General features: G+C 55.1%; 6 protein-coding genes across 6 annotated transcripts; 3 read left to right on the top strand and 3 right to left on the bottom strand.

The window, feature by feature from the left end:
- Positions 1-8,453: 8,453 nt before the first annotated feature.
- Positions 8,454-9,971, bottom strand: DIM1 (Dimethyladenosine transferase; the record flags this gene model as incomplete). Its single annotated transcript, XM_053173481.1, has 8 exons — positions 8,454-8,816; positions 8,869-8,943; positions 8,998-9,169; positions 9,223-9,347; positions 9,400-9,507; positions 9,562-9,699; positions 9,761-9,817; positions 9,870-9,971. 8 exons carry the CDS (start codon positions 9,969-9,971, stop codon positions 8,454-8,456), a joined length of 1,140 nt encoding a protein of 379 aa, XP_053042529.1.
- A 386-nt stretch (positions 9,972-10,357) lies between these two features.
- Positions 10,358-13,138, top strand: COL26b_000512 (uncharacterized protein; the record flags this gene model as incomplete). The annotated part of the gene is made up of 1 exon (XM_053173480.1): positions 10,358-13,138. One exon carries the CDS (start codon positions 10,358-10,360, stop codon positions 13,136-13,138), a length of 2,781 nt encoding a protein of 926 aa, XP_053042528.1.
- Positions 13,139-13,380: 242 nt separating this feature from the next.
- On the bottom strand, positions 13,381-13,906 carry COL26b_000511 (uncharacterized protein; the record flags this gene model as incomplete). The annotated part of the gene is made up of 3 exons (XM_053173479.1): positions 13,381-13,548; positions 13,607-13,722; positions 13,795-13,906. 3 exons carry the CDS (start codon positions 13,904-13,906, stop codon positions 13,381-13,383), a joined length of 396 nt encoding a protein of 131 aa, XP_053042527.1.
- A 2,150-nt stretch (positions 13,907-16,056) lies between these two features.
- Positions 16,057-16,797, top strand: COL26b_000510 (uncharacterized protein; the record flags this gene model as incomplete). Its single annotated transcript, XM_053173478.1, has 1 exon — positions 16,057-16,797. The coding sequence occupies one exon, from the start codon at positions 16,057-16,059 to the stop codon at positions 16,795-16,797; it is 741 nt and encodes a 246-aa protein (XP_053042526.1).
- A 1,168-nt stretch (positions 16,798-17,965) lies between these two features.
- On the top strand, positions 17,966-19,870 carry COL26b_000509 (uncharacterized protein; the record flags this gene model as incomplete). Its single annotated transcript, XM_053173477.1, has 2 exons — positions 17,966-18,142; positions 18,206-19,870. The coding sequence occupies 2 exons, from the start codon at positions 17,966-17,968 to the stop codon at positions 19,868-19,870; spliced, it is 1,842 nt and encodes a 613-aa protein (XP_053042525.1).
- Positions 19,871-20,560: 690 nt separating this feature from the next.
- PTC2 (Protein phosphatase 2C 2) lies at positions 20,561-22,756 on the bottom strand (the record flags this gene model as incomplete). Its single annotated transcript, XM_053173476.1, has 7 exons — positions 20,561-20,943; positions 21,158-21,418; positions 21,475-21,660; positions 21,755-21,839; positions 21,910-21,983; positions 22,102-22,411; positions 22,721-22,756. The coding sequence occupies 7 exons, from the start codon at positions 22,754-22,756 to the stop codon at positions 20,561-20,563; spliced, it is 1,335 nt and encodes a 444-aa protein (XP_053042524.1).

The following is a 22,756-nucleotide window of genomic DNA, read 5'->3' as shown; positions in this document are numbered from 1 at the left end:
CTGTCCGGGCGAGTTCGGTAAGCTCACTTCTTGCACCGTTTCCAATGCGGATCCACAGCCCGTAACCGGGGTTCGCACTCCAGACTGGAGCTGAGAGTCGTCTGTCTCGCTCTCGGATACGGATGGGAAAGGTTCGGATTGAGGGGTAGGAGATGCTCTCGTGAGGTTTATCTTGGGAGGCTCCGGCTCTGCTCGACGTGGTGGTGGCGGAGGAGGATTCTGAGGCTTCCCAAGCTGCGGAGGGGGGGAGCGCAAGCGAGGCGACACAGGCCAGCGAGGGCTATCTCGTGTTTGGGCAACTTCGGTGTTGAGCGGCGTCTTTTGCGGGTTGATTGATTTGAGAAATGATTCTTGAGAGTGTGGGAGGAGTGTAGGGGTTGTGGCGGCGGAGAGGGTCCTTGACGATGTCGGCGGGCCTGGTATGCTGGTGGTGGATCTGGGGGTTCGAACCGCGGTCAAGTCTTGGCTGCTGCTCTTGCGCGAGCGTAGGCCAGCAGTCGTCTTGGGAGTAGTCGCAGCGGTAGGTTTGGCGGTCTGACGGGTAGGTGAGGTATCCCTCGAATTGAATGGCGATGGAGTTAGGGATGTGGTGGCCGAGGATTGCTTGGAGGAAGGTTGGCGCTCGAGGGTGGTGGATTGGGAGGGAGTAGTAGTGGTAGACGTCTCTAGGGGTTCTAATCGTGACTGGCTTGCGTCAGAGGACCCGTTCGTGGTGCTGGATGTCTTTTCCATGGCCGAGGACTTCCAAGTGAGACAGCAAAGGGAATGGAGCCTCGTCTAAGGTAGTCCTCATACCAATCCAATGTGGGTTCTAACACGGGAGCCGGCAGTCGTAATTCGGAAGCAGGCCTATCATGGTGTTCGACAATGCGACGTGGGATAGGATGGAATTCAGGATAGACGAGGCGGGATCCTATTGGGGATCTTGGGATTCGTCGTTTGCGGTGGCTACGGCTGCCGGTGCTTGGAGGACGAAGGCGAGGCGGATGCGAGGTCGTGTGTCTGTCTCTGAGAGGTAGGTTTCGTGGTCGACGAGTGGCTAAGCTGGTGCTGGTGCTGGCTCGGTGGCTGCTGTGGATGTGTCTGACGGGGACACTTGTGGAAGTAAGTAACAGAAAGTGATCTGGTGTGAAATGATATGGGTGTTGTCAGAGAAAGAGTAAGAAGCTCGAAAATGAGGGGATTGGGGGAAGAAGTCCAGAGTGGTGAAAGTGGTGTAAGTTGGCGGAAGAAGAGCGTGTGTGTGTGTCTGATGTAAAAGACGAAGACGAAGACGGATGAGTGGTGGTAGCGGGAGACCAGACGGGAATGAGGTCAGTAAAGCAGTCGGGTCAGTGCAAAGCCAAAAACACGGGCTGCAGGTGCTTGCCCTGCTTGCTTGCTTGCCGGGTGTGGTGTGCTGTAGCCAGCACTGAGTTGAGGAGGTTACTCGAAGTATTGCCGTACCTACTTTGAGCGGAAAGATACCTCATGAGTGACTGGCGACGGCAACTCAGCGAGTGTGCTTGCTGTACCTACAGGCTACAGGTAGTTGGGGGGGAAAGGGTGAGGTGGTGGTGGTGGGTGCTGGGATGGACCGGCCGGTAAGGAGCGGGCTCTTAGTGTGTGACGACTACGACCTGCCCAGCGAGTCTCAGAGACCTCAGCGGCCCAAAAAATCGAAAAGCACCTGCCGGAGACCAGTGCCTTGTTTGCAAGGGGCCAGACCTACCTCATCCAAGGTCCAGGTACGGACGGTACGTACGGAGAGGTACTTTCTCATCTGAAGGAGACCCATGCGCCAGGTAGCGCGACATGGTGACAGGGATGCATTTTGCTGATGAATGACGGTAAGCTCACCAGCCTCCCCGTTCCTGGGAACCTCTGCAACTGCGTGAAGGGAAGTACTCAGCCTTGGATGAAAGTATCCATGACCACCTCACCATAGGCACGTTACTGACCTGCCCTGGTCTCCGGCCTCAGGTACCGTACAGTACCGCAGTTAAGCAGAGGCAATGCACAGATTCTCCGCTGCCGTCACTGAGGCGAGCAGAGACACAGAGAACTGGCTTCCCTCAGGTTCCATCTGATTACTCTGTGTCCGATTTGTTTTTGGGCATGCACTATTCCCATCGTCACCCCGTTCTGCGTGTACTCTGTACGTGTTATGCATCCGTACTGTTGTGTGCCTACCTACTCATGGACATGACACACTTAATCCAACGCATCCAACCTTCCAATGGCGTCCTTCAAAGGAATGGCAGAAACAATCAATGGGTTTTGACTGGCCCGGAGTCGAGCTCCTTGCTCTCGCTTTGCGCGCGGTGGGCACAGTGACAAAGGCCGAAGAAACCTTCCTTCGCAGAAGGGGGCCCGGAGAGCGGAAGGGAATGCAATGTAAACGAGTAAGGCAAGGAGGGCACAGGGCGAACAAGATCCAAGGAATCAGAAAAAATCGAAGACGGACATCCCAAAAAAGCAAATAAAACGACTCAACATGGGAAGGGGCGACCCTGATGTGCCTGCCCAACGGCCATGCCTGATCTTTTAGCTTCACGGTACATTGCCTTTGGCAGTAGGCAGGCAGGCGTGGTAGGTATGTCGTCTTTGGGCCTGAACGATTAGTATTAACAGAACGACTAGCAGCGCAAATTATCTCTTCCTCCCTCCGTTCCCGCCCTGCTTCGTCGTCTTTTTATTTCCCCGACGAATTTTGATTTCTCCTTCCCGTCTTCCGGCTCTATCCCGGTAGAAATGTTTCTGGTCAAGTTGAGAGCGTGTCTTGTGGGCAACAGAGAGACATGGGCAGGTCTGGGACTTGAGGGAGCTTGGTTCTCCTTGGTGCTCATGGCACCGCGGAAGCGTTCCTGACAGTCCGTAGCAATCAGAAGCGTCGTTGAGAGCCCCATCCGAGTAAGTCAGCGACAAAGCTTTTGCGCCTTCACCCGATTCTGCCTTTGAGTTCCGGGGGAGCCAACCGCCCTCTGCAAAAGGTTTGCGGTAGGATACTTACGCAGGCAGTAAGTACGGACGGAGTACTTACCGTCCAGTCGCACCTCTCGAGTGTCGCCGGGTAATGGGCCGCGTCGTCTCTGTCAACCGAGGCGTTGAACCGACGACCAAGGGCTTCGCTTCTCCTCCTCTCCTCTCCTCTCCTCTCCGCCGAGAAGAAAATCGGGACCTCTGGGGAGGGGGGCGTCGCGCCGCGGATGGATTCCTTCAGCAGCCAACGCGAGGAATGGAATGGATCCGACCCGGCTGCAGGTCCCAGCATAGCGTCACAAGGACCAAAGGCGGAGGACCCGGCGAGGATAGAAGAAGGGGCAGAAAAAATACAACGGCTGGATACATGGAACTTGGATGGGAAAGATGAATGACGGGAAAGTCCCATCGACCGTCGCCGGATACAACACAGCTTCTCTTCATACAACATCACTGTTCCGAAGGGGGTACAGTACAGGTCAAGAGTCAAGGCAAAGTCGGAGGTTGCAATCACTGACTGGGCTGGTCGGCTTACCTACCGAACAACACAACATCGATGAGAACTGGCAGATTCTCCGGTGCGTGTCTTCCCGTCTCTGGTGAGTGTCCGGCTGCTGCTGCTCCTCCTCTGCAAACACACTAGGCAAGGGCTGGGCGGGGGAAGAGTCCCGTCAACCGTAGGTGAAAGGTAGTCGCAGCCCTGGACAGAAGAAAAGATACTTGGGTACGTACCTCTGAGGATGACGGCAGGGGTTGGGCGGTAGGTACCGCGCGGTGCCGTCAGTTGGGCCGATGGTGAGGAGGGAAGGAAAGGAGCAAAGGAAACCTGTGAGAGTCGGAGACCTATGGCCGGCAGAAACCCTGAAACTACGCGGGATGCCTCAGACCGCAACTCTTGTCCCGGACGCTTTCCTCCACACTGATTCGTCCTCGCCGGCCTGTGGATGAGTGGATGGTGGATGGTGGATGCAGCCTCCGCCCATTCTCAATCTGGAATTTTTCTGGATGCGACTTTTTGCTGGCTCAATCCACTGCCCCCAGGGCCCCAGAAAACGGGCAGTCATGGCATGGACTGCTGCACCGCAGAGCATCCATGCGTTGAGTCCACCATGCACCGCAACCACCAACCTCACAAGTCACAACACAGCAGTGGAAGTCACCGTCACCACCCATGGCAAGGCGCAAACTGCTTGAAGTGCGCTACGGTGCTGCCAGGCGGCCTGGAAGGCACAGCTGATGGGCCACAGACACACACCCGCACAAGGCAAAGCCAGAACACACGGTGCATCTGGGCCCCGTTCTAGAAACCCACCTTGTTTTTCTTTTTCCCTAGTTTTTCTGTTTTTCCCTCTCGCCCATGTTGCACCGACAGCCTGTCACCGATTCTCCCCGCCTCCTCTATCATCACCGCTGTTTGACATCGGACTCCTCCATCGAGGCCTCGGGATGCTCGCACCTCCCAATCACGGTCCCGGCCTGTCTACCGTGCCCTTCCAACCCTGCCCATCCAACCCTACCCATCCAGGGATGCTGAAGACCTATCGATACCGCCACTCTTGTCCCTCTTCTCCCATTCCAAAATCTCGATCTCTCTGGCTGATTTGATGTGATATCAGCTCTGTCACAAGTATGATTGTCAGCGGCTGTATTTAGTCAGGACTGACGAACCTGGCAGCTGGGACTGAGGTCTGCCTCCCGCACTAACACCAGTAATATCCTGCGTCGTCTGCTTCAACATGCGGGTTTTCCCATAATATGGGTACCGTGGCACAAAATATGCCACTAAGAGGTACCCTTTGAATGCTGCCATCTCGCTGTCGCTGAGTGTATCATCTACTCGGTAAGGAGTTTTGCAACTGCCAACCAGGCTGACGATGAGGCACTGCGTGGACGCATCCCGCAGTCACGAGGCATGCTGCACGGCTGGGTCTTGTTGGCGATCTGACAAGCTCGCATGCCGACTGAAGACACACCGTCTCGGGCAACTCAGTCGACACACTAATCAAAGGCTGATACGTGGAACTGGTCCCGGGCCCTAGCAGAGACAAACAGAAGTTGGTGCCTGTCTACCGAGACTCTAACCCTTGTCAAGCGCAGGCACAACTGACAAACTCCTGCCCTCATGATGAACCAAGGGATCATGGCGCCGGCCGCATCCGGACGCTCAACCCTCTCAACACCTAGCTGCTAGACAAGGCCGACAGCGCTCACTCACTTGATCCCCTCTTTACGGTGATATTCTGGCCGCCTGGCGGCCTGCCTGGCTTGTTGAGGGGCACTTCACCTCGCCTCGAGATGACTCTGACCGGCCTCCTGTCTCGCGGTTCGCTGCATCCCCCCTAGTTTTCGTTGACCAGAGACCACAAGGGTTCTGAACGCCCACATATGGGGAACCAACTATCAACTCCATTCGAAGCGAACTGCTGCTGCCTGTCTTGCATATCATCACGTCCGTCTCGACACCGCATGTCCCCGTTCTGTCTGCGCAGTATGTCTGCCAACAAGCCCCTGCTCTTGAACAGAAAGCTGCGAGTCAACGAGCGAAAAGTCGTCTCCCTCTCCTAATTACAGCCTCTCACAGGCGGCCAAGTGGACGACGTGGCAAGCACGCGACTGGTTGCACACCCGACATTGGGCTCTGATTAGGGAGGGGGCCGCCAACTTGGGTTCTGGAAAATCCAAGACATTCCCAAAGCGAAAAGAAGACGAAGAAGGGCGCCGGCCCCCGGCCCCCCGATTGAATGTCACAACGAACCCACCCGCCCACGAGGCAATTACCTGCACTTCCCAGACACTATCCCGACGGTACCGGCCTATTGGACGCAAACGCGACGGACGATTGGCTGCTGCCCATCTCCCTTGAATCCCTCCGTTTGGGGGCCGGGCAGCACACACATTACCTAAAGTACGCCCAGAAAGGCGACCGACGGAGACGGGGCCGCTGCCGCTACCTACGAAGTAATAGGTACCGCGCCGTTCTTCAGGTCGTCTCACGTTACTCATTACTCATGGTTATTCAGCCCTTCTCAACGATGGCCGCGATCGTTGCACCGGGACAGGATTCGGCCCATCCTGACGGGACCGTTCCTGGTGCCCTCTTCATCGACGCCTATCCCCAAAGGCCCTTAGCCTCGAGAGAGCTTGACTCTGTCGTATGATGGGTCGTCGGTGGTCCCCGCAAAGAAAGTGACAGGAAACGGGTCCCCGTTCCCTGCCCAGCCAGACCGAGGCGCCTCACCGGCAGCTCTCAGCACCGAATCCCGGCGAACGGCTCATCTGGCATCTGATGCTGCTGTGCGACGACACCGCTGAGAAAGCACATGCTGCGGTGGCGCTTCAACGGATTTATCTCCTGCACAGAGCGACCTGCGGGAGTAGAGTGTGGCTCAGTCAGGCGCAGGAAGAATAGGAGGCATGTCAGATTTCGCTGTAACATTCCTACCACCAACCCAAAAGGGACTCTCGGGGAGGGCTGGCCGTGCCGCTGGCTGGCTGGCAAGTCTTACACTCCCGTGCGACGGTGCCGAGGTGGTGAGCACTTTCGCGACGGGAATTCCCAGCCGGGCTTTCGACCAGTCGACTTCTTTAGTTCGAAGGGGGGAGAGAAAGGCGACCGATCAGACGTTTCTTGAACGAAACGAGTCTCCAGTACCTCCCGTGTCTTCTCTTGTTGCCCGTCGAAACTTGTCGAGCAAGCCTCTTGGCAAACACCTGCAAACTTGGCCCCCACGTACAACTGTCAGAGACATACCACGTCAAACTGCGTCCATCTTGGGAGTCCCTCCACCCGCGCGTGATAACAGTCTCGATGTCTTTCGACCCCCCTTTGCGCGTCAGCGCCGTTGCTGGGCGGTGATCATCTGCGCAGGAACCCGGGAGTTTATAGGCTGGGTGAAGGATGGAACCTGAACAGCGAGCTAGAGCAGCTACATGGGCAGTGGCATGACGTGCCACTCTTCGACAGGTAGATTTTTCATTTTGTTTTATCTGGTCGACAACGACACACTGGAGGCTGCCTGGACCTGTCATTACCCACATGCACCCAAACCACCCTCCTGGTTCGCCCGCGCCTGTCAGATGGGACGGGCCTTGCTCGGCCTCGTCGCGATGCGCTGGCGGGAGGGAGGCCACGCGGGTAAGCAAGGCAGGTTAAATTTGGTGGTCATCATGTAGCCTTCTGCCTAAGTGACCGCAGCAAGGTACTGCTGCTTTTTTCCCCAAGCTCTTGAGCAAAGTGGGATGGATGATGGTCTGTCAAGTCTCATTTCGAGAAAACCGCATGCACAAAGCCCCTCCTCCCACTTCCCCCTTTTTCCGCGCCTCTGCTGACAATTCATGTCTCTTGCGCCTGCTTTCCCGGTTTTACACGCGATGTTGGACCGACCAGTCAATCAAGTGCCATGTGTATTCCGTATGCCCTATTCCTGAGATCCGGGAGGCGATGCTGCCGCTCCCCCAGGGCGCGGGTAGGGCAGCACACACGAAAGGGAAGCGCCGCGTTGCACCCAGAACGGGGGTGGAGGGTGACATTCTGGTCTTGTTCACCTCACCAGCGGCCCAATCTGCCTTTAACGGATTTAACGGGAGTCGGGACCAAAAATGCGAAGGTTAGAGAAGGCGTTTTTTTTTGGGAAGGATGCAACTGCCATTTTCATCCATCATGTCCGAACTTGTCACGGCTTGATCAACCGCCCCTTTACTGGCCACCGCTGCGCGTCGTCCATGTCACTCACCACAGTCGACGCCTCGGGCCTGCCCAATCAAAGCCAGATTCGCATTGTGATGGATCGATGACCGTTGAGACTCCTTTACCCGTCGACCTCATTTAGGAACAGAAACAGCCTTGGCCGTTGAAGATCTCTTGCCTAAGCTGGAACGGTCACACGCAGGCGCCTCGGTCGAGCTCGGTCTGGGGTTGGTGGAATCGGAATCCCAATCCGCAAGTTGAGGCTCTTTCTGTGTGTCTTTGTTCCAGTCCGGAGCATCTTGAGCGGGATGTTCGTCTCAAATTGACGTCGTTCCTCCTTGGACGACTGAGATCGGTGTCTCATGTCCGACTATGTGGCATGTCTTCAGCATGAGCACGTGGTTACTCTAGAGGCTCGTGGGACTTTTGTGTTTTTGTACGTTGTGTTATTGCTGCCATGAGAATCTTTCTGATGGACGTCATTGGTCTCGGCGACAGCTTCTAGGGAAGAGTGCCGCATGGCCATGTGAAGTTGCTCTGCCGTCTTCGACTAATCGGTTTCGATGTTGAGCACACCTACTGATAATCATCGTATAAAAAAAAAGGTGCCTAAAGGTTGTCTCATACGTAGAATCAGAGCAGCTTAATGAGATGCGGCAGAAGTAGCTCCAGGCACCAGTATCTTCATTCTATATTCATACCCTGCAGGATATCTTGTCTCTTTTGTACGCCATGAACGCCAGACCATAAAATGCCGTCAACAATCCGTATCCACCATATACGACACAAAAGGCCTAGACCAAAATCAAGCAAAGTGAATGCCCTCAGAGTTGAGGGCGGATAGAAGTTTCAGGAAATCCGTCTCGTCGCAAGCGCGGGCACGCTTGTCCAGGAGATCGGTGCTCACGAGCGCACCCTCAATCTTCTGCCTGACGAGCGCGGCGACCTTGGTCTTCTTGCGTTTGCTCTTGGTCTTCTCGGGGACCTTGGCCGCGTTGGCCTTGAGCTCCTTGAAGAATTCCGGGGTATCATCGTCCATGGGCTCGACATCATCATCGTCGCCACCGGCGTCAGCGTCGTCATCCATGTCCATAGCATCGTCTTCGTCGTCCTCGACAAAGGTCTCGTCGAGGGGAACGTTGTTCAAAGCAGCCCACGTGCGGTAGTTCTGTTGCAGCGTTAGATAGAGTCTAGCGACGTAGTCCATTTTCGCGACTTACCTTCTCGAGCATCTGAAGAACTTCCTTGGTGCCGAGCCAGCTTGCACGCATAGTCCTGTTCTTGCGGTTGAAGCACTGTGAAACATCGTTAGCCACGGCCATGTGTTGAAATCCTCTCCTGTGACTTACGATACGGAGGAGGCCGTCGAACTCCTCGAAGCTGATGGTAGGGCGCTCGGCTCCCTGTTTGGGCACAATACGAACGACGCACGAGTCGACTTGCGGCGGTGGCCTGAAGTTGGCCTTTGAAACCTTCATCACGTTGGAACATGTCGCCCAGAAGTTGGCGTTCACACTCAATCTGGTCAGACTGTCAGTCATGCATCCAGTGCCAACCTGCAGCGGAAAACCTACCGGCCGTAGAGCTTGTCTCCCGGCTTCGCCACCAGTCTCTGGCCGAATTCGAGCTGGAACATGAGGATTGCCTGACGAGGCGGCTTGGGCATGGCGAGCATCTTGAAAACCAAAGGAGATGAGATCTGACTGATGTTTAGCTTCTAGATCCCTAGCCCAGGAATTCCCACGGCATACCTGGTAGGGGGTGTTGGAAATGAGGACGTCAAAGGGAACCCAGTCGACTTTGATGGCATCTCCGAGCATGACTTCGAGCTTGCGCTGCTCTGGCGTTCCTTGTACACGCTACATATGGTCTTGTCAGCCCCCGAAGACCGTTACGAGAGCGAGAGGTCCAACCTTCGTGACTTCGGCCGCCATACGAGGATCGAACTCGATCGCGATGAGCTTCTTTGACTTCTCCAATATCCTCACAGTCAAGTTACCGGTACCAGGACCGATTTCGAGAACAGTGTCCGTCGGCTTCAGTTCGGCTTTCTAAGGCGCATTGTTCAGCAAAGTTCCTGTCTTTCTTTTCCGTCCGGGGCTCGGCACGTACATGGACGATCGCGTCCGCAACACCAGGGTTCTTCAGGATATGCTGGCCTACATTGGTCTGAAAATAGCGTTAGAAGTGAAGCTTTCACACCGTAAAGCACTCTACGTACGTTGAACTTGAACACATTGTTCGTCTTGTTGGATTTTCCTGGTCGCGAGTAGGGGCTCCCCGAGCCAGCGGCATTGCGCTTTCCGGCATTGGCCTTGCCCATGTTGTTCTCGTGCTCGCGCAAATGTGTTCAATTTCGCATAAAGACCGCTTCGAAGCTCGAGGAGGGTTCGCGGGGTTATGCGCGGCAGTTGGCTTCTGCAGTATGCTGCCTCGACAAATCTTCGCAATGTCGAAGTCTGCGGTGAAGATGGAGGGGCAGCCTTTTTGGAAATTTTAGTGGAGTCACCCCACCACTTTGCCGTGGCGACAAGGGTGCAGCAGCTTAAGGTACCTGAAGGGAAAAAAAATTGGCACCACTTCAGCCTTGCGCCTATCTCCCCTAGCTATGGACTGCAGCTATATCTGCCCTCCTGCACATACACGTCCTGTCGCGCGCATCCGCAACCACTCACGCGACAACGATTTACGCATAGCGCATCTGATACCATGGCCAGCCGCCGCGATTTCTTGAGCCAGCCGGCTCCCGAAAACTACGTCGCCGGTCTCGGTCGAGGTGCTACGGGCTTCACGACGCGATCGGATTTGGGTCCTGCACGCGAAGGGCCCAGCGAAGACCAGATCAAGGAGGCTGTCGCCAAGCGCGCGGCGCAACTAGGCATCGGTGCCGATGGCAAAAAGCAAGAAGCGGATGATGATAATGACGACGATCGATTCAAAGACCCCGATAACGAAGTCGGCTTGTTCGCTGGCGGAGTGTACGACAAAGACGACGAGGAAGCCGACAGGATATGGAAAGAGGTAGACGAGAAGATGGCCAAGAGGCGACAGAAACAACGAGAGGCGCGCGAGAAAGCCGAGCAAGAAGAATACGAGCGCAAAAACCCAAAGATTCAACAGCAGTTTGCCGACCTGAAGAGAGCACTGTCAACAGTATCGGACGAGGAGTGGGCGAACCTGCCCGAGGTTGGAGATTTGACCGGAAAGAATAGACGGAGCAAACAAATGCGACAGCAGCGGTTCTACGCCGTTCCCGATAGTGTTCTTGCAGGAGCCAGCGCCCAGGGAGAGCTCGGGACCACCATTTCCGATGACGGGGCAGCTGCAAGTTCAGAGGCGGCGGACGGGACCATGACGAACTTCGCCAAGATCGGTGCGGCGAGAGACAAGGTCCTCAAGTCTAAGCTTGAGCAGGCATCTCTGGATGGAACGGAGTCCTCCGTTGGTGGCAGCGCGACGAGCATCGACCCCAAGGGCTACATCACCAGTCTACAGAAGAGTGGCCTGACGGAAGCTCAGGCGCAAGTTGGTGACATCAACCGAGTGCGCGAGCTTTTGACCTCGGTCATCAAGACTAACCCGAATAATGCTCCGGGTTGGATTGCGGCAGCACGCTTGGAGGAGCTTGCAGGCAAGACTGTCGCGGCGCGCAACGTGATTGCACGTGGATGCACAAATTGCCCCAAAAGCGAGGACGTTTGGTTGGAGAACATTAGACTGAACGAAGGTCGCAACGCTAAAATTATCGCCGCGGATGCCATCAAGAAGAATGAACGATCGGTGCGACTCTGGGTTGAGGCGATGAGGCTGGAGAATGAACCGAGAGCGAAGAAGAGAGTCATCCGACTTGCTCTGGACCACATCCCAGAATCTGAGGCTCTCTGGAAGGAAGCGGTCAACTTGGAAGAAGATCCGGAAGATGCGCGGTTGCTGCTCGCCAAGGCAACTGAGCTTATACCCCTTTCCGTTGATCTTTGGTTGGCCTTGGCAAGACTGGAGAGCCCAGAGAACGCCCAAAAGGTCCTCAACAGGGCACGAAAAGCAGTTCCTACATCCCATGAGATTTGGATTGCTGCTGCCCGTCTGCAGGAGCAGCTCGGCACAGGACAGAAGGTTAACGTCATGAAGCGTGCTGTTGCAGTTCTCGTCAAGGAGTCTGCCATGCCGAAGCGAGAGGAGTGGATCGGCGAGGCTGAGAAGTGCGAGGATGAGGGCGCTATAATCACCTGCGGAAACATCATCCAAGAAACCTTGGGCTACGGCTTGGACGAGGACGACGACCGCAAGGAAACCTGGATGGAAGACGCGAAAAGCAGCATCAACCGCGGCATGTACGAAACAGCCCGTGCCATCTACTCTTACGCCTTGCGTGTTTTCGTCAACAGCAAGACGCTTTGGATGGCCGCCGCCGACCTGGAAAGGAATCACGGAACTAAAGAGTCCCTCGCTCAGGTCTTGGAGAAGGCTGTTGAGGCCTGCCCCAAGAGTGAGGTGTTGTGGATGATGCTGGCCAAGGAGAAGTGGCAGGCCGGCGAGGTTGACAATGCCAGACTTGTTCTTGCCAGGGCTTTCAAGTCGAACCCCGATAACGAAGATATCTGGCTTGCTGCCGTTAAGCTCGAGGCCGAAAACGGAGAGACAGAACGGGCGCGCAAGCTCTTGGAGGAAGCTCGCGAACAGGCGCCCACGGATCGTGTCTGGATGAAGAGTGTGGTGTTCGAGAGAGTGCTGGGCAACAGCGAGGCAGCATTGGACCTCGCCCAACGAGCTCTGCAATACTTCCCTGGCGCGGCGAAGTTATGGATGCTCAAGGGTCAAATCTACGAGGACCTTGGCAAGATTGGCCAGGCGCGGGAGTCTTACAGCACCGGTGTCAAGGCTGTTCCCAAGTCTATTCCCCTATGGCTCCTCTACTCCCGCTTGGAAGAGAACGCTGGCCTTGTTGTCAAGGCTCGCAGTGTCCTCGATCGAGCCCGTCTGGCGGTTCCCAAGTCCCCAGCGTTGTGGTGCGAGTCCGTCCGCATCGAGCGGCGGGCAGGCAACATCAACCAGGCCAAGTCCCTCATGGCCAAGGCTCTTCAAGAAGTCCCGAAGAGTGGCCTCTTGTGGAGCGAGCAAATCTGGCACTTGGAGCCACGAACCCAGCGGAAACCGCGGTCTCTGGAGGCCATCAAGAAGGTGGACAACGACCCGATCCTCTTTGTTGCCGTCGCCCGGATTTTCTGGGGCGAGCGCAAGCTCGAGAAGGCCCAGAACTGGTTCGAGAAAGCGCTGGTTCTGGACAGCGACAACGGCGACAGCTGGGCATGGTACTACAAGTTCTTGCTCCAGCACGGTACAGACGAGAAACGAGCGGATGTCATCAACAAGTGCGTCCTCAACGAGCCTCGCCACGGCGAGCACTGGCAGGCAATCGCCAAGCATCCTCAGAATGCGAGAAAAGAAACCGAGGAAATCTTGAAGCTTGTGGCGGATCGCATAGAGAAATAAGGTGTGCATTATACTTGTATCGAATAATTTCCCAAGTGGCCAAGGCAGGTTTATGTTACCGAGATAAGTAGGCGCATATAGGACATGACGATTAGAGCATGGGACAGCGAAAAATTGAGTCGAAAGTATTAGAATTGGTTCATGTCACGAGACTCCTAACCCTGAGATAATCGAACCCGGCCCTATTGTAACAAGTGACCCGAAGGTCATAACACAAAAGAAATCGTCATTCGTAAGAGTGCTTATTTTCCGCCAAACCAGCTGGAGACGCCGCTCTTGGCCTTGGCAGCACCATCCTCGACCTTCTTGTCGAACTGGTCAATCTTCTTCAGGGCTTCAGCCTTAGCATCCTTGGCGTAGGCCTCGGCGGTGCTCTTTGCAGAGGAGAACTGCTTGTCTGCCTCAGCAGCCTGTGAGGAATGATATTAGGCTTGTACCTCAGCTATTGGTTGACGTCGTATTACGTACAGCAGAGTCGATTCTGGCGCCGGCGCGGGCACCGGCATCGCCAAAGCCCTTCTGGGCCTCTGGAGTGCGGCCAGAGATGTGTGACTTGATCTCGGCAGAAGCCTTGTGGACGTCGCCTGTTGTTCGTAACGGTTAGCGTCATTGTTCCATGGCCATACGCATGAAGTACAAGACTGCAATACACGTACTCTCAAACTTCTTCTCGGCAGCGTTGGGGTTGCCGCCCGCGCTGTAGAGGTAGTAACCGACACCACCGGCGGCAGTGAGACCGAGGAAGAGGGGGGCCTTGGACTTGGACATGTTGACCGTGATGCGTGGCGTGTATCGAGGTGATTTGGTTCAAAGTTTTGGGACTTTCTCGGCGATATCAAGAGTATTGTCGTTGAGATTATGGGCTGTGATTGATTGAAGGGAGGGAAGAAGAGAGAAAACGGAAGTTTTGGCAGAGATGGATGGCACGATCTATTAGTACTACCAATTCACGGGCCAGGCCGGTATTGCTGCTGCCATTGTCTCATTAGTCGTCTGAGTATTTGCTGCGCGGTTACATCCTTCCCCCTCCTAGCGATCACACCAGTGACAGCTCGTCGTCTGGGCAAGGCACAGGTTCAAGCTCAGGAGGCTCTAGTTTAGTGAAGGTGTGAGAGATACATGACGTAGAGCGGCATGAATGCGGGGAATCGAAGGTAGCTACCCCCAGCCGGTCCTGGCCGGGAGCTCCACTGGCGTTCGGGATGACAGGCCGCACAGGCCCTCTTTTTCAGAAGGGACCAGAGAGTACTTTCATCATCACCGTGATAAGTGGCGGCCTAGGTAGCTGCAAGTACCTCATCGACTGCATCACAATTGCAGAATGGCCTCCACTGGATCCCCAGTGTCACCTTGCAGCCATCAAAGCTCCGAGAATCAGCTGTCGGTTTGTAGAGGGGGATTTCGATTTCCTCTTGGAGCAATACCAGCTTCCGCAGCGGACGCTTTCACCGGCCGAACGGCTGGCTGCTCAAGTCTTTGGTTCGACGCAGTACCGAAGCACAACGCTTGACGGTCTGAGCTGGCTGGGTTCCGGCACGCAAGCTGACGCCAAGGGGGCTCGTTGCTTGGAGAGAAAGCTGGGACATTACATCATCGACGGACCTCTGGGACGCGACACACACCCTTTCATACCCTTGTGGCCTGGACCGGCCTAGCTGGAGCTCGTGAACCGGCCTGAGCCAGAACCAGCCCAGATTCAGCTGGCCCAGACCTCCAACCAGCAAGCACCACCGACGCGCCGCATTGCTGCTCCTGCATCGTACTAGCCTTGTTCTGAGCCACATTTGGCCACTGCTAGGTGGTCGTCGTCTTGGTCCAGCCCGCGCTAGGTCCGGACGCGCGAGGTCTCAATTGATTTCCCTAAACAGCCTCATCTACTGTTTTACCAGTCTTGTTCACCTCCCATCCTCTAGACGAGGTGTCTGGAGATAATTCGACTCGCCTTCGATTCAACACACAATGGTCGAGTGATTCGCACGGCCGCCTCTCCCTGTGTTCGAAACATTCCTGTCCAGCTCCCTATTGACCGCTCGCTCACTGGCGTTGCGAGAACCGTCTCGAATCACGCCTAGCCTGTCTCCTGTTCCCCACACGAACCCCCGAAAAGGCTTCTTGCATCGAACGCTGCCTCTTCGCCTTGGGGTTTTGTTCAACCCCGGGCTTTCTGACCGCTGGCCCAGGCGGTTTTGGCCGTAGAGATGCCATCGTTCCGAAGTTCTCGTCGGGTTACCGGCCTGAAGGACTGCGACTACGACCACGAGATCAACTTGGTTAACCACGAAGACCGCGTTGCCTCGCCCAGCCTAGAAACCCCCAATGACGTGACCCGAGCATCGACTGGGTCACGACTGCTTCGCGATGAAGACCAAGAAGAAGAAGAGCACAATCTGAGCAACGGAACGGACCGTGACGTGGACAGAAATGGGAACGACGAGGTCGCTTCATCTCGGAATGCATCAAGTCGAGGACCTAGTCGCTTATCTCAAGCCAGGGAGCGGCGGAAGATCCCAGTCTTAACTGCCCAGACCACAGCGGGTACTGGAGCACCATCAATTGAAGTCGAAGGTATGCCACCCCGGAGATCTCTACTCGATTGTATCAAGAACTGAATGTGCTTGCCATTAGAACCTACGCCACACGAAGCCCCAATACCTATAAGAGATGCCGGCCGGAGGGAGCGACCATCGACAGCAGAGCGAGAATCTGCAATAGACGTATTGTGGGAGAATGAGAGAGGCTGTTTTTGCTGCAGAGTTCCTCTATTCTCTGGCAAGGCCTTGGGCAACCTCGATCCCTCTCCTTGGACAAACCAATTCCATAAGACAAGTCCAACGACCATTAAGACGGCCCAAGTCCCTGACCCGACGTGGGAGTGGGCGTGGCCGGAGTGGAGGGTACATCGAGAAGAAGGCGTTCAAATGGACGAGTTTGGGTGGGAATATTCGTTCATGTTCTCCAAAAAGTTCTCGTGGCATGGTCCGAAATGGTGGAACTCTTTCGTGCGTAGGAGAGCCTGGGTTCGAAAGCGAGTCAAGAAGAAGCCCGAGGATGTCTCTGAAGACCCGCACATGCTTAACAACGACTACTTCACCGTCACGCCTGCAAATCACAGCCGCGCCTCTAGTGTTGGCAGCCGTCGGGAAAGCATCAGCAAGGCGAGCATGCAGACGAGCATAGCGGAGGAGAAACCCGACATCGAAGACGTGTGGACGCTGATGGCAGTCCTGCGGGCCGCGCGAATCGACCGAGAAAAGATCGAAGCCGTTGAGAACTATCTCGAGCATGCCAAAGACAACCTCGAACACTTGCAGGATGAAATGCACGATATTATGGGCATCTTCGTATTCCAAGCCTCAAGGAGACTGTTGCTCAGTCATTTGACCAAGATATATGATGAGCATGTCGCAACAGACGGAAAAGAAGACGAATCAGGGGAGCTAGAGGAGAGGAGGAAGCACCTTGAGGCCGCAATCAAGCATGCCGACGAGGAAGTGAAGAAGTTATCCTATTGGAGCGACGTGAAAGGACTCGCTGAGAACGGCGAAGCAACGCACGCTGTCGAAGAGGGCGAAGGATGGAACCAGAGCTGGCAAGGCGTAGATCAGAGCGGGCCGGCGCATGCGAATTCAGGGGCATTACCCGTGACGCCCAACAAGTAATGAAGACGCCAAGAGAGATGAAGAGCTATTCTTTTCTTGTATACCCGTCTCTATATAAATCTAGGTAGTTTATTTTGTATGAACTAGACTTGAAGCAGATTCATGGGTGCGACTGTGTGGATAACAGTGCCTACACTGTTTTTTCAAGAACTCGCGCAGAAGGCCCGCGGCTGCGTATCGGCGGCCGGTGGCTCCTGCACAACGGGGCCGGGTTCAATCGGCGCGAGTGGAAATTTCGTCGTTCCCGCTGGCCTGCGACGTCGCTCTCCAGCCATTTTTCCAAATTTCAACGCGAATCGCCAGCCCAGCACACACCATGGGCCACTCATAGCAAATGTCCCTGGGAATCGCACAAGCATGGAGAGCCCGATTGTACCGCACCGGCGTCTCTGGAATATCTCTGATTCCCAGGGGTCCTCCAAGATGGTCTCGGGCGCCTATAGCTCAACCACTACCACCATCGTATCGATGGATCCACGCAGCTTCCGGAGCTGCAGTGAAGCCGAACCTCGACGAGACCATCCCTTCCTCTGACTCAAAGGAAGCGGGCGAAATCATCGATCGAAAGACTGCCGATCCTGCTCCGGATGCGACTGAAGGAGCCTCAGTGGTTGAAGCTGGGACCCTTGCACCCAAAGGACGGACCGAAGAGAAATTCCAGACCGAGAGCGGTGATCGGGCTTTCGACATACCAGCTGGAGATGGGACAATATCAAAGCCGAACACTCGATATGGCCTGTCCTCGACTCGAGACGCGAACTTCCGGGAAGTCTTGCCCATTCGAAATGAACCCCTCAAGACAAGTCAAACTGGTATCTGGAGGAGGACTACAGACCGACGGCATGGCCCCCTTGAGAACGGGTCGAAGGGTTTGGAACAGAAAGCAAGAGGGCGACGCCAACCCACGTCACCAGTACAGCGGAAGCACGAGTCGGTTCTTGTAGAGAGCCCTATCGGATACAAGTCTCCTCGCGAGACCATGTCCAGTCTCAATCGCCATCACCGGAGCCTAACAAGACAGTCGCGGCTGGAGGCTATTCGAGAGATCAAGAAAGAACCTGTCGGGAATTGGCGCTCGATCCTGGAAGTTCTGAGGCGATGGACTCGGCCGATCAAGGGGCCTTGGCAAGAATGCGCGCGCAAAATCTCGGTTTGCGAAGACGTTGCGATGGCGCTTCTCTACAACCCCGATCAAACCATTTGGGATATCCACGAGAGAACAAGATGTCATCTTCAGCTACATTGGGTCCCATGGAAGAAATTGAAGGGCGAAAAGTCATCTTCGGCGAGACCCATTTTATTCCTCTCGGGAGACGACAGGGGCATGGCAAACGCTATCGCCGAGGTGAGACGAGTTGCCGGTAAATTCAGCAGTGAAGTGGTCGTCACTAGCAGCAACCCGTCACAGACTCCTAGTCCTGAATCGATGCTCATGGTGTGGTCGAGTCTATACAAAGCCCAGCGGCCTTCGAGGATAAATACCTACACGCTGGAGACCCCGTTTGAGAAGATTCCCAAGCCAATCATATGGACTCCTCAGACATTCGAGGCTTACGTTGCGGCCATTGCAAAAGCAAAACTATCTCCGCGTCTTGCGCAGCGCTTTTACGGCTCGGGCGTCGGAGCGATGACCGCGGCGTTTGATCTCCTCTGCAACACGTTCAAAGATGTTACCGCACGCCATGCGTTATCGATACGAGCCTTCAAAGTGGCTCTCCAGGCAGTAGAGGTTCACGGCCACTCGTATCGTCACCATGCCCGCGATCTGTTCAGCAGCATGTGCAACCTGGGGGTGCCTCTGGACACTGAAGTCTTCAACATACTCTTGAAGGGGACCATCGTCGTCAAGGATTTAGGAAACTTTGACAGGGTGATTTCCCTGATGGTCGGGAATGGCTGCGCACCGAACGTTGACACCTGGTGCCTGGTCCTTTCCATGATGCAGGACTGGCAAGTTCGCCGCCACATCATCAAGACTATGGATATGTGCGGGATGCTCGTCGAACCTGGCGGTCCTCAACGGATCGCCAAAGAGCTTGCCGTCTGGGATGTCCGCCAGCACCAACCTAACTGGTCAGGAATTAAAGACTTTTTGCAGGCTCAGGAGGGTCGATATGGCAAGAAATGGGCCACGCTGTCGGCTGTGAACAAGATCCTCACGGAAATCGGACGGATGGGCCATCTCGACGACGCTCTTGAATTTCTCGACATTATGCGCAATACCTGCGATATTCGGCCGAGCACATTATCCATCAATATCCTCGTATACCACGCACGACTCCAGCGCAAACCCGAGGCAGCCATTCCCGCACTTCGCAGGGCCCACGAGTGGCAGATCCCTCTGGACGAAACGATATACCATGAGCTCTTCAAGCTGATGACGGTGCTCCGCAAACCCAATATGATGGGTATCGTCTGGCGATACGCCGCCCTCAACGGCACAACATCCTGGGACATGCGACGGGACGTCTCTGAGCTGATGATGCGGACCGGCGCTTTCCAGTCAGGCGACGAGGTGGCTAAGACCACGCTGGACCGCCCAGCCGTGACGGTGACCTTTCACGAAGAAAGCATGGTCAGGTACTTGGAGGCCACATTGAATCCGCTCAAACGGGCCGCAAAAATCAGCAACCTGCTCTATGGTTGGAATGAAGGATGGGGGCCCGCTTTGCCACTCTATGAAATTCTTGAGAAGGCATGGGTGGCCGACAACAAGATCTACCACGAGATCAAAGAGGCCGACCGGCAAAAGAAGCAGTACCACCACCACCACCACCAGCAGCAGCAGACTATGTCGGCAGATTCTGGAGCCGGGCCAGCAACACTTCCAGATGCTGCCGCGTTCCCAGGCTCTCCCAATCCGGTAGATATTGGTACACCGGCAGAGCCCACAGCGTCGACTACAGCCCCGCGGCCCACGATTCACAGAGTCACCAAGCGCGGCATCTCCATCGTCCTCGAAAGGAAGCGTACAGAGAAATGCGGTGCGGCTGAGCGCAGAACGCTTGAGATGACCGTTACGCACATTTCCACTCAGAAGCCAGTCTTCATTCGCCCAGACAAGGCAGTATAATTGTCCTGCAAAAGTTCTGTAGCATAGAAGAAGCCCATGTACAAACAATTTGACCATTGGTCAGCCAGTGTATGAAGTAATATTTGAAAAGGCACAAAGGTCAGTTGGACTTTGTCGTCGTATTATATATACCCAGAGAATCAGACAAAAGTACAAACGCATCTCTACATGGTACCTACAAAAGTTGCGTCCAGTAGTCGTGTGCAGAGGCCGTTGAGACAGCTGAGTAATCTATATGCATGAGTGCCCAATCACTCGCACCGCTATCGCCAAGATTTTCAAGCGTCCAGACATCACCGACTCCAAATGAAGAACAGCTTGAGGTGGTTTATGCAAATGATTTCATGAGGAAGACGTGCTATTCAGGTAGGCCACGAGAGGCCACTCGGCTACAGCACGCGCGTTGTGGGGGAGTCTCTGCCTCTCTTTGGGAAAAAAACCGCGGCCCTCTCCTTGTCGCCGCAACTGCTCTCCTCCCCCGTCTTACAATTCTGACACAAAATAAAAAAGGCCCGGACACCCAACATGATGAAGAAAACAACAGGAAACATTCAGTCATCCAGCCCAGCCAAGCCGTATAAAGTCTCTCTTTCGTCCGGAACCGTATCTTCCGATCCGTTCAAGCCAGCATGCTCATCCGTAGTATTCATGAGTGGTGGTAAAAAGGTTCGTCATCAATGGAGAAGGAGCTCACTTCTCCTTGCTCTCGGTGGTCTGCGCTTCCGTTGACGCGGCGGGTGCAGCGGCTGGCTTTGACTCTTCCTTGGGCTTCTCCACACCCGTCTTGCTCTCCTCCTCGGGCTTCTTGGCGGCCGACTCCTCCGCGTTGCTGTCCTTGCTCGTGGTCGAGGTGGCCTTGGAAACCTGGCTCTCGAGGTCCTTGTCCTCCTCTGCGTTGTCGAACATCTCGGTGTCGTCGGAATCGGTCAGGACCTCGGTGCCATCACCAAGGAAGATGATACGGCCCTTGTAGCCACCAATGCCAAAGGGCTTGCCCTTGTTCTCCAGGTCAACGTCGTAGCCGCTGTCGCTGTCGTCGAAGTTGTGGTGAACTCCAGGGCCGCGGAATTCAGCTAGTTGCACGGGATGGATCAGCTCTCTCCTCCTTGGAAAAACGAATGTATGTGTGATGTGTAAGGGGCACGTAACAAATGGGTGGCGGATACGGAGGGTTCAATGGTTGTATTATGGGAGGGGAAGAGAGCGACGATGCGACTCGATGCGAATGGATATGCTGGCGCGTCTCCAACCGTTCTTTTGCTTAGGATGAGGTGGATTCAGTCGTACCGTATTCGGGAGGGGCGCAAGGTCCGTCTCCAGCAGCAACACGCTTGGCAATCTCCTCGTACCACTCCTCCTTGGTCTTGCCGCGCAGAAGGCCGACAATGACCATGGTCATGTTATCGCAACCAACGCCACCAGTCTCCGAGTTGGACGCCAAGCAGTTGTCCATCATGTTCTCGCAGATCTTTTCCAGATCCTGCTTGGCCGCAATGCCACGTCGAACGAACTCGACAACCGCCTGAGACGACTGGCAATCCCAGATACCTGCATATAATACATCAACGCTGTGTCATGTCATCCACGTCCTGTTGTTTGCTTACCGTCACAAGCAATGACCAGGAACTCGTCATCGTCAGTGATCTCGTGGACCTCGACGTCGGGGAAGGCGGTGACAATCTGGGCCTCAGGAGAGAGCTCGGCGCTCTTCTTGAATTCGAAGTCGCCAATGGCACGCGACAGGGCGAGGTTGCCGTTGACACGGCCAAAGTCGACGAAACCGCCGGCGGCTGTGATACGGGATTTCTCGGCTTTTATTGGAATCATGTCAGTCACAATTCCTCCAAAGCCGCGAACACATAAACAACGACAGAAACTATCCACCTTCGAGTTGAGGCTTGTGGTCCTGGGACAAGGGCTTAGCTCGTCCCTTGATACCAAGGACACTTCTCGAATCGCCGGCGTTTGCCTAATTCCCGGTAAGGTTGGTAAGTGAAGCCAAAAGGATCGCCCGTCAGCGGGGACGTCAGCAAACTCACGACGTAGATCTTGTTGTCGGAGATCAAGCCAACACAAGCAGTGCAGCCAGAGACTTCCTCCTCGTACTTGGGATCTGATGCAGCCACCACGCATTAGCTCTTGTTTTTCTTCCAACATTACGTCCATGAATCTGTACACAGCCCAAAAGAGTGGCCAGAAAGATTGGGAACGGTGTAGAGGTCGAATATTACCGTTCAAGATCGCGCGGTCGGTGGCGAGGAAGCCGTCCTTCAATGCCTGTTCGTAGTTGCCCTTCTTGAAGGTCTCCTGCTTCTTGATGATCTCATGAATGTGCTCTCCAGCAAATAAGGCCACCTTGTCACCTCCGTGTCCATCAAAGACTCCAAAGAAGGAGAGCTTGGAGTCGTGCTTCTTAGCTTCGTCGCTGCCAGGGGCAAGAAGGTCGAGGACGGTGATGTGAGCATCCTCCATGCTTATGCGCCAGCCCTGCATGGCCGACACACCGTAGAGAAGACGTTCATCTTCACCCTTGGCCGAGTTCTACAATTTTGATGTTGAGGTCAGTTGAATGATTCACACATAAAATTGGCAGGTACGTCATCATGGGTGAGGTAGTCGAGCAAGATGAAGCCTGGGCCACGTATCCAGACCCCCGGGTCCCAGAGTCCCCCGCCCGCACAGGATATCACAAGTGAAGAGCAGGAGGAGCGGGGTCGGAGGCTGGCATGGAAGAAGAGGAGAGCAGGTACAGAGAAAGGCAGTCTGTCGCAAAGGACGGAGACAAAGAGCAGCAGGAGAGACCAGGAGCAAAGGCTCGGGTGGGCGCAGTGGTGGCAGATCCTGACATACCTTCTCAACAACGGGCTCGGAGAGAGTTTGACCCAT

Source organism: Colletotrichum chrysophilum (genome assembly GCF_026319265.1).
Source record: "Colletotrichum chrysophilum strain AFK26 chromosome Unknown scaffold_2, whole genome shotgun sequence".
In the NCBI taxonomy this organism is placed as follows: Eukaryota; Fungi; Ascomycota; class Sordariomycetes; order Glomerellales; family Glomerellaceae; genus Colletotrichum; species Colletotrichum chrysophilum.
This window is presented reverse-complemented; position numbering and strand designations above follow the sequence as displayed.